At 35.4% G+C, this 11454-nt stretch overlaps 1 protein-coding gene across 1 annotated transcript; it reads left to right on the top strand.

Annotated features, from left to right (window-relative positions):
- Nucleotides 1-682: 682 nt before the first annotated feature.
- LOC148845060 (putative inactive purple acid phosphatase 27) lies at nt 683-11351 on the top strand. Its single transcript, XM_088954391.1, has 14 exons — nt 683-903; nt 1031-1211; nt 1332-1419; nt 1508-1774; nt 4806-4914; nt 5568-5682; nt 6757-6889; nt 7217-7404; nt 7586-7772; nt 7858-7925; nt 8907-9012; nt 9887-10084; nt 10377-10457; nt 11109-11351. The coding sequence occupies exons 1-14, from the start codon at nt 726-728 to the stop codon at nt 11172-11174; spliced, it is 1965 nt and encodes a 654-aa protein (XP_088810517.1). The 5' UTR covers nt 683-725; the 3' UTR covers nt 11175-11351.
- Nucleotides 11352-11454: the final 103 nt, after the last annotated feature.

The following is an 11454-nucleotide window of genomic DNA, read 5'->3' as shown; positions in this document are numbered from 1 at the left end:
ACCATTCTTTTTTTTTTCTTGCACGTGCAATTACACATGCCACCCAAAGTAGCATTTTGTATGAGAATTCATATTTACGCCCCACAAAGCGCACCCCACAAACGCCCCACATGCACATCTCAGCACATTCCTAATGCACGCTGAGACGTGCATGTGGGGCGCAGATATGAAATCTTTGTATGGTTCGAAAACACAACCATCCTTTTATTTATTTATTTATCTATTTTTCAGCACACAATCACCCTTTTATTATCCAAAAAAAACCACCCTTTTATTGAATGAACTACTAATTCATTAAGGATATGTTTGGTTTGAAGGAAAAGGTAGGGAAAAGAAAAAAAACATAGGATATAAGGTTCGTAAAAATTTTCTTACATTTCCCTTCCTTTCTCTACCTTTTCCTTTAAACCAAACACAGCCTAAAAAAGAACACCCGCTAATTTGCCTAATCTCACTGTAGCAAAAATATTGCCTACCCTCAACGCTGCGAATTGTTATCAGTCTATACCGTCCAACTAAAGATCTTCTGAACCGTTGGATTGCAAGAAACGTGCAACCCACCGACAATAAGCAGACATGTAAAGCAAAATGACGAATTTAAAGCAAAAAGCCACCATTAACTACTTCCATAACAAACAAAATCCACTTGTGAAATTCGGCCCCCACGTAACAATCGTGCTCATGCATAAGCCGGAAAACTTGATCGAACCATACGGGCGCCATTAATGAATTTCGAAGCAAAAACTGAGATGAGCTCTCAATTCTCACAAGCAGGGGAGATTAAAAGGGTTCGAAGGAAGACAACGAGATCTTACGACCCTGCAACGACAAAAATCTTCTCTCAAGTCACAGAAGTTGGATTCAATCATGACTTCTGTTTCTCCTCTTCTGAAATTTTCTTGGGTATCCAATTCCTTCTTCTTTCTCTTCCTTCTCTTGTTTTCTTCGTCATCATCTTCTTCACGAACAACGACTCCATTCATACCCATCAATTTTACCGAAGAATATCGTGGTTATACCGCGATTTCAGATTTTCGAATGGTGAACAGAAGATCCTTGATCAAGTGTCCTGACTTGAACCCGTATATTCAAGTTAATATCAGCTCAAGTTCTGGACTTGCGAATGAAGAATATGTGACGGTTAACGTCAGCGGAGTTATGCTTCCGTCGAAAGCCCATTGGGTTGCCATGATCTCACCTTCTTATTCTGAGTAAGGCACACCCAGAAATTAATCAATCTCTATTCCAGTAAGTACTCTTTTATATTAATCTCTTGGTTTCTCATTTCTACATCACTTTTCTTTCTTCTGGGATTTTTGCTACACGAGCAGTGTTTCAGATTGCCCCTTGAATGCTTTACTTTATAAGGAGACTGGTGATCTTAGTGACCTTCCACTTCTCTGCCATTATCCTGTTAAGGTAAACAAATAAAAACAATCCTCTTGATCGATGGATAGAACAGCTAAAACATGAACAGGGTCTGAAACCTGAATCAATTTGAATGCAGGCACAGTACATGAGCAATGATCCGGATTATGTTGACTGCAAAAGGAGTGAATGCAAGAAACATGTGGGAGGTGCCTGTGCGTTGAAAACTTGCAGTGGCTCTGTAACTTTTCATGTGATTAACATCAGAACTGATGTAGAGTTCGTGCTATTCAGTGGTGGGTTCAGCACACCTTGCATTTTGCAAAGGTCGGACGCTGTGAATTTCAGTAATCCAGGAGCGCCGTTATACGGCCATCTTTCCAGCATAGATTCTACAGGAACATCGGTAATTTGGGCTTTCACTTTTCATCACAGGGATTCCACTCTTCCCTACTGCAATACATCTTCTCCACTTAGTTCATATTTGCCGCCACCATGACTGCAGTGTTTCAAGATATTCTCTCCCAGAGGGCTCCACACACCTACCTAACAATACATCCTACCCGCACATTGGGAATACCTTGGGCCATTGGATGTACTTTGGAGTTCCACCTTAACGCCACTTGATCCAATACTAGTGGAGCCGCATTGATACATCCACGTTTAGGCGGATCCGATTCGAATAGAATTAGTAAATACCTGAATTCGAATCGATTAGAAAATTCGATATTCGAATTTGATTCGATTAAATATTTAATATTCGATTTCATTCGAATTCAATCAATTAATTATTTTAGATAATTAATAAATATATAAAATAAATTTTTTATTTATAAAATATATAAATTATTTATATAATTTAATTATTATATATATAAATTATATAAAATATAAAATGTTTTATATATTATATAAGAATTAAATAATTAATTGAATTCGAATATTTATTAGTTCAGGTCATATCCGAATTTGAAATTGAATTTTTAAATACTGTTAACACCCCTACATCCAGGGCTGTGATTCATGGCTTTAGCCAAGGCTACGGTCAACAGGCCTAACAGATTTTTATGTTTAACACACACATCAACACTCAAAACATTCTCTTCCTAATTATGGTCAATCTATTCTGAGCGCTTTATTGACTCCCTCACCCCCAAATTTATTGCTGCATCCTAGGTGATAGGTAATGCTTTTTCAATAAAAATAAGCTAAAGTTAAGGGTGCAAATTAGGCACATTGGGCCAGATTTAAGGACAAACCAGGCCCAACCCTAAGAACTGGGCCTTAGCCCTGAGAATGAGGTTAAACATAATCTGTTCAACACAGGTCCAGCCTATACAAATATGTCTTATATAAACATATAAGAAAAATGAAGTTTTGGGCCTGGGTCCAGCACAAGTACTGAAAGCCCATGGCATTCCATGTAAAGTTGCGGTCTGGGTCGATCAAGGCTTGGATTGGACCTGCCCAAATTGCACGCTTAGCTAAGGTGCTTGTCTACTTTCCAATTGAATCAATTGATAAGATCTCAGGCTGATTGTACCAAAGACTTGGGATCACTTTCTACCTTCACTTGGGTTAGGGTACTATGTGCATGGTGGACACAGGAGGGGCGACCATTTTTGGCCTGGCTCACCCAATCACCCCACACATTTATATATTATTTTACACGTGTATATATTGAACCGGAAAAGCTTAACCAATGGTCGGTATCATAAAAAGTGGTAAGCGGAAACCAACCAGTTGGTGATTATCAAATTCACAGGGTGGTTTTGATGGGTCAAAGCCCTTCCTATATCACGTCTTTCCGCAGCATAAATTATTCCATATATTGTGGCAACAAGCCGAGTTTTTCATGAGCTGTTTGAACTCGGCTCAGCTCGGTTTCAACTAAGTTCAAGCCCAATTCAGTGGCTCGATTATTAAATGACCCGAGTTCGAGCCTATTAGAGCTTGGTTAGCGAGTCGGTTCGAATATATATATTTGATATTTAATATATATAATATATACAATAAGATTATAGAAAATAATATATATATATATAATAAAATTATTATAATTATTAATTATTATATTTCTTAATTTTTTAAATTTAAAATAATATATATATATATATATATTTTTTTATGTTTATAAAATATTTTTTTCTCAAAATCGAGCTCGAGCTTATGAACTTTTGACTCGAGCCAAGCTCGAGCTCAAGGTTCTGATTCAAACTAAGCTCGAGCTTGAACTTGAGCCTAGTACTATTCGGCTCGGTTCAGCTCAAATCCACCCTACATATATATTTTATGTTAAATTTATATTTTATATATAAATATGTGACACCTATAAATTATATATTATATATAATATTTTATATCATATGACATATAATATAAAATAGGGTAAATTGTTGAAATTTCCCTTGAAGTTTATGGTTGTTGCTGAAACCTCCTCTAAAGTTTGGTAATTGTGATCGTCCCCCTTGAACTTTTTGACATACTTGCAAGTAGACCCCCTCCGGTAGAAACTTCTAAAAAGTGGCATAAAAATATTCAAAATACCCCCATGAAATTACTTTTAACAAAAATGTTTATTTTCCAAATTTTCTCTTCATATGAATCATTACCCTGAATACTTCCAATCTCTTTTTTGAAATTGTTTATTTTTCAAATTTGCCCTTCATATCAATCACTCAAAGGTAAAGCTACAACTTTAAATTCTCTTTGTTTTTGTTGTTCATAAAGTTTGTATTGTTTTTGTCCTCCATAGAAACCAGTCTTAATAATAACTGCATCCGTCTTTTATTAGAAGATTCTACCATAGAGGGTTTACTTATAAATGAATCCGAAAGTTCAGGGGAGATAATTGCAATTACTAAACCAAGAGAGGTTTCAGCAATATATTATATAGTCAGTTATTTAGACACCCCTATAGTTTCAATGATTTTCTAAAACCTACCCCTATAGGTTTAGTTTGTATATTACTAAAACACCTCCAATAGTTTGAAACTATTTTTTTACTAAATTGACCTTTTGCTATAAACGGCCTTTTTTATAGGTATTGTTTTGATTAATTTGATCAAACGTACATCAAGGGTAAAAAAGTCATTTTATATGTTCATATTAAAAGATATAATTTCTATTGTATATATTTTATAAATAAAAGATATAGGCCCAGAACATGGCCCAAACTATAACCCATACAACAGATGCCAAACCTGACCCGGCCCATGATCACCTGTATATGTCTCAAAAATTTATTAGTCTCCATTCGGAAGGAGTACAAATACAAATATGTAGAGCGCAAAACGTTATATTTTGTATTATTTTGTATAGATTTGTAATGTACATATTTGTATTTGTACTCCTTCCAAACTTAGCCTTAAGTGCAAATTTTTCTCTCTCTCTGTGTGAAATAAAAGCCAATGAGTCCTCTGTGAAACACGCTGCAGATGAGATTAACGTGGGTAAGTGGAGATAGAAATCCTCAACAAGTTCAATATGGCGATGGGAAATCCTTGAATTCAGAAGTCACTACATTTACACAGGATAACATGTGTAGTAAGTTCTTCAAATAGTTGCTACTTTCTATATTCTTTGTTTGATTTATTTCATTTCATCGCTTTAATTTCTTTCCTTAAACTTGTCAACTTAAAACCTGGTTAACTGTAGTGGAATGAACTGATTTGGATCTTTGCCAAAGACACAACAGTGAAGGATTAATTTGCAACCATACTATTCAATAATGCAAACTTAACTATCGCTGAACATTCACTGTCGTCACCATCATCATCATCATCAATGATGTTAGCTAAAAATAAGAGGTAAAGAGAACAATGTGATAAGATTAGCTGCAATTCTGTGTTTGTTGAACAACAGATGGAATCTCATTTAACTGGAACAAAGAGTGGGATCATACCAAAACTAAGAAGCTGCAATTAATCAAATAAAGAAAGTATTCAATCGGCTGTAAACTTGGTAGGCATTTTCAAGAGAAATTTATGGAAAGAATGCCTATGAAATGAACCTAAGCAATCTGCTTTTCCTAACTAGTCTCGGGCTCATGGCACTTTGGTTATTGTCAAGTAAAGTTCAGACACTTCATTTTTTCTGATTAAGGAATTGGGGTTTTTAAAATAGAAAATAAGAAAGGAAATATGAGGATTGTAAGGCTCATTTGCAATTAATTCTTGTGCTTCATCGAAAATTTGTAGGTTCTAATGTTCCAAGCCCGGCTAAGGATTTTGGGTGGCATGACCCTGGATACATTCATACTGCCGTGGTGACAGGGCTTGAACCTTCAAGTGTCTACTCCTATAGATATGGAAGGTACAATATTTCTCATGTTAAAAATAAAGAAATACAGAAAATAAATAGAAAAGGAAAATGAAGAAAAATGTGGACACAACGTGCACCTTTAGAGCAAAGAAGAACTATCAATTGGTATGTCCACATCCAGAATCAGAATCATTGTCCATTCCGATTACAACTGTTCGGTTGGGTGGAATTGGAACCCATTCCCATTCCTGGTGGAATGGCATTCCCCTATATCAAGGAATGGGCATTCCCTCTCCCTCTTCTGGGAATAAGAATCAATTCCAACCAATTCTGATTCCGATTCCGATTCTGACTATATAGACCCAATGGACCCTTATTATTTTTTTGAGAGGGCTGGACTGGATACAGACCTAAACTTTGACATAATTTTTTGTACAGAAGTGCCTGCTCTCAGACCGAAACCCGCATTCTTGTCAGTGTGAGATTTTACCATTCACCCATCAATGCTCCCTCCCATTACCATTGCCATTGCACAAGGGCTAACAAAATTTCCAAAAAATAAAAATAGTTGGAATCAGAACCACCGAGCCATTTTATATTGGAAATCCAAAAGTTAGGGTTTTTATGTGTGTTTATCAATTGGTGTCTAGCCTCTCAAACAACTTTAGTTATCTAGTTTGTTTGATAGTTGTAATGGTTTACATCTACCAGATTTGTTTTATGGAAATGGAATGGAGTCAGAAAGATGCAAGCAGTTTATTATCCCTCAGTTCAACCACCCTTTCAAATTATCCATAACCATGAGTGGAAAATTAAACATGTCCAAATAGATATCTTTTTACACATTTAAAGCCATTGTATAGGGAACACAGTACTTATCATATATGTTAGATTAGTTTTTCAGCAGAAGTTTTGCTTAAGTTGTTTTTAGTGTGTACTCCATGTTAAATCTAGATGGTTCCATTCAGCTTTTGTCAAATGTTTAACACAATTCAAGAAGGTTTTGTGATTGGTAATTAACAACAAACACACCAAAAGTTTTGCAGTCGTAATTATGCATATATGTCTTAGTCTGAGTCTTCCAATTCCATAACTAAGAATGGCTGTCTTGTTCTTATAATGCAGTGATTCAGTTGGCTGGAGCGATGAAATACAATTTCGAACTCCACCGGCAGCAGGATCAGATGAGCTCAAATTTCTAGCATTTGGTGACATGGGAAAGGCTCCACGTGATGCATCCGTTGAGCATTACATTCAGGTAGTAACCTGGGTAACATCAGTGTCCAATGCACTAGAAACTGCAATTCTTTTTCTTGTATCAGTGATGGATTTCCTTTTTCTTTTTCTTCCCCGCTTTGAAAATAGCACTATGATCATTTAAATGGCTTCATCCATTTTATCAGACTCCATGCAACACTGCTTGGATGTATAGATTAGCTAAAGTGACCATCGTAATCATAATTCTTACCAAAATAAAGACCAATCCCAAAGATTATCTTACCATCTTTTTTTCCTAAATAGAATAAACACAGAAACTGAACACATTATGTTCTCAAAAAATTCATTATTCTTTTTGAACAAGCAGCCAGGATCTATCTCGGTGGTAGAAGCCATGGCTAATGAAGTAAAATCAGGAAACGTCGATTCCATTTTCCACATTGGCGACATAAGCTATGCCACAGGCTTCTTAGTTGAATGGGATTTCTTTCTTCACCTCATAAAGCCTGTGGCTTCTCAGGTCTCTTATATGACTGCAATTGGCAACCATGAGAGGTACTGTGTCTCACTTGTAAACTCTTTATCTTTCTTTTGCTGGCCTTTTCTGTGAATGCTTATAGAAGAATAGATGAGAGAACTAATGGTAAATATACCTAGCCTCAATGGGCTTGAATTGCTCTTTTCCAGCTTTTTTCAATAGCCAGCTAACATAATTCCTTGCTTATAACATTTACAGAGACTTTGCAAGCTCAGGATCAGTGTATAAAACACCAGACTCTGGTGGAGAATGTGGGGTTCCTTATGAGGCATATTTTCCCATGCCCACTGTTGGAAAGGACAAACCATGGTACTCAATAGAACAAGGGAGTGTTCATTTTACTGTAATTTCAACTGAGCATGATTGGTCCGTTAATTCTGAGCAGGTAAAAATGAGTTTACTCCTTGATCCTGTTATGATTTTTGAATCATATCTTGTAACATCTAACATGATAATTAACCATATAACAGTACAAATGGATTCAGAACGACTTGGGCTCAGTTGATAGATCAAGAACACCTTGGGTAATTTTTATAGGGTAAATACGATTCTCTCCTCCTTTCCACACTCACTCATACTGACATGTCTTAATTATTCTAAGCCTTCATTTTTTTTTTTTGTAAACCTGAACATTCATGTTATGCACTTATGCTTTGGATCGACAGTGTGTTCAATCAACAGAAACATACATCTTTGCCCACAAAATTGCACTTTTCGCTTTAGCCTTGGCCTTTAATGCAATAGATTGTAAATTCTAATCATCTTTATTTAAAATTTCTTTTAATTGGAATGAGATCACTGATTTTCCACACGGATTGAAATATTGTTTCTAATATGAGATTAGACTTAATAAGGGGGTGTTTTCCAACATGAATGTTTTTGCATTATTTGTTTCTAGAAAATGCTACATCAGGGGAAAAAATACAAAAAAAAAATAAAAATCCTTCTTCTGTTCTTCAGATTGTGTTTTCTCGGTTGAAAGTGAAAACATTTTCAGTTTGAATAAGAAAACAACCTTGTATCTGAAGCCAACAAAAATTTTCATTCAGAACCAAAAACATGTTTTCATTTTCATAAGGTTGATGCAAGTCAATGTTCATTTTGTGGGAAACATGCCAAGTTCTCATATACCCTTTTACAAGTGCTAGCTCATATCAATCATATAAATCCACATTAACATGGAACTGGATTCAAAATATAAATAGAAAGTAAAATGTGAAAGGAAAACTAATATCAATTCAATCAGAATTACTATCTGTGTATTATATGATTTATGAACCATAATATGAAATTTCCAGAAAAATCATGTTTTGAAACCAAAAGTTCAATAACTCATTCTTGGTTGTATTTGAAAAATGAAAGAAACATATCACAGCCAAGAACATGTTTTATGTATTTTTGGCTCAAAAATTTTCAGCAGATCTGGGCTTGTTTTCCCAAATCATTGTGGGGCCTTTTTTTGAATTCTCAAAAGAAAACCATGTTTTAGAACACCCCCTAAGACATTTATTGGCTGCAGACATAGACCCATGTATACATCCGTTAAAGGAGCACTGGCTGGACTTCTTCCGAGTGTCGATCACAGTTTCGTTGAAGCTGTAGAGCCATTACTATTTGACAACAAGGTAATTAAATTTGTCATATACTTATGTAGACATATCATATATACAAAAAGTGCATAGATTTCAATTTATTTATTTATTTAGTTGATTAAGCATGCAAACATAAATGGCTTGATAAGACTAAGAACAAAGATTGTAGAAACAAAAGAATAGATATAGACTGGATGCAATGGTTTGGGGTCCAAAAACGAAATGGATGATAAAAACAGCAAGTGTATCATGGGATTCCTCTAATTTGGTCAATATTTTTCAATAAATGTCCTATCTATGTTTTCAAATGTTCTGCAGCAACAAAAGTGATTTTTTTAGTCTTTTGATTTCTCTAAATATACTTACTGTGATCACCCCAAAAAAGAATCAATAATTAAAACTCCTTCTGTCTGTATATGCCCCAACAAATTATTGAAACTGTAAAAGTAAACTTTCGTTGTACCAGAATGGAGCTGAAATTACAATAAATGTTGGTGACTTTTTGTGATTTAACAATATTTACTTTGAAGTATTTAAATTTCTTTTGTGAATTTCCTTAAAAACTTTTCCTCAACCTTCTGTTTCTCTCTTATATTCTGTCAAATCAAACATAGCCTTAAGTCAAAACGAGCAAACCAAATAACAGAAGGACCAAAATTAAAATTCATAATAGACAACAGATAGGACTTCAGCTCTCCTAATTTGATTGGCTATTTTGGGAGTTAGATAGCTATTGACCCCTTAAAAGGGACATTCTTAAAGAAGATTTTTTTTTTTGCTCAAAATCTGTTTCATCTATCTTCTTTTCATTTTTTTTTTTTTTTGGTTGAAAAGACTAATCCTACATTAGCTTCACATTTTGTAAGGCAGATAATATGTTAATAGCATAGTTTTGATCATGAAACAGGTGAATCTAGTCCTATTTGGCCACGTCCACAACTATGAAAGAACCTGTGCTATTTACCAGAACAACTGCAAAGCCATGCCTGAGAAAGATCCGAATGGGACCGACACATATGACCAGACAAACTACACTGCCCCAGTTCATGCAATTATTGGGATGGGAGGCTTCACACTTGACAAGTTTCCAGACAATGCAAACTCAGTAAGTTGATTCCTCTAAATTGAAATTACTATTGTCTTTAATTTCTTGAAACATGGAACCTGAAGGATAAAAATCCACATTTTGTTAAATTCTGCTATGGAATCTGAAGAATATGGTGATTCACATTCATGGAATTGAAAATTCCAATTCTGCCTGGTCCAATGATAATTGATTATGAGAGAATGGAAGATAATTTCCAAAATTAAAGCTAATGGTGATTTCCCCTCTTAGAATGTCTTTGTTTATTGAACTGTTGATCATTCATAACATTTCTTTTTGAACACATGGACAGGTTGAAAGTTGGAGTTTATCAAGGATTTCTGAATTTGGATACCTAAGAGTTCATGCAACAAGGGAAGAGATAATGGTAGAGGTTAGTAATAAAAACTCTGAATTCGGATGATGATAATGATAGAAGTACACTGTGCTGTCAACCCAATAAAGCACACATAGTAGACTATCATGCAAAGCAGGGATAGTGATGGAAGTTACACTATTCTGTCAACCCAATAAAGCACGCATGTTAATTTATCCAACCAGCTTACTCATGAACCATGTCCACAAGTACCCCAATCATCCCTGAGTCTGATTTAACTCAGTTCAAATAAAATAGATGACCCTAACCTGAAAATGGACTTATTAGGCTTCCTTCAAGGAATGGTTTTAATCAGGTCCTTTGTTAGGTTTGTATCCATCCACCCCCACCCAAGATCCCAAATTGCCATTATTTAGATGGGGATTGTATTGCCTATTGGGCTTTGCACCAGGCGCTTCATGATGCATTGGTGACTGGTGAGTTTGGGGCGAACAAGTCCAATCCAATTTATGTGATAAACCCAATTATGAAGCCCAAGCTGATTTTGGATTGCACCTATCCTGCCAATCAGAGTTGTAGAAAACCCAATGCAACTAACTTCAATTTGAGCTCGGGAGTTGGATCCTGGATGAGCCAAATCCAAATTGAGACTAAGTGTTGGTTTCTCGTTCTTATAATATTCTGATCTGTTTCTTCTTTTGTTTTCAGTTCGTGAACTCAAACACAAGGAATGTGGAGGATAGGTTCCGCATCACCAAAAGCCAACAATCCTAGGGAAAAAGGATTACGTGTGTGTGTGTGTGTGAGAGAGAGAGAGAGAGAGGGTGAGAGGGAGAGAGAAGTGTAAAAGAGTTAAAATCTGGAATAAACATAAACTCTTTTATGGATTAACTCCCCTCATTTATGCACTCTAACAAAGTAATCAGAGAAGTAGATAGCACTTCATGAGTACCTTTATCCCAATAGAACACCAACCTCACTAAGGCTCTCAGTTTGGGAAGAGTACAAATACAAATATGTACAGTGCAAATACATACAAAATAATACAAAACAC

The sequence above is a fragment of the Nelumbo lutea genome, chromosome 7, assembly GCF_056320005.1.
Source record: "Nelumbo lutea isolate HS-2025 chromosome 7, American lotus-T2T, whole genome shotgun sequence".
Taxonomy (NCBI): Eukaryota; Viridiplantae; Streptophyta; class Magnoliopsida; order Proteales; family Nelumbonaceae; genus Nelumbo; species Nelumbo lutea.
This window is presented reverse-complemented; position numbering and strand designations above follow the sequence as displayed.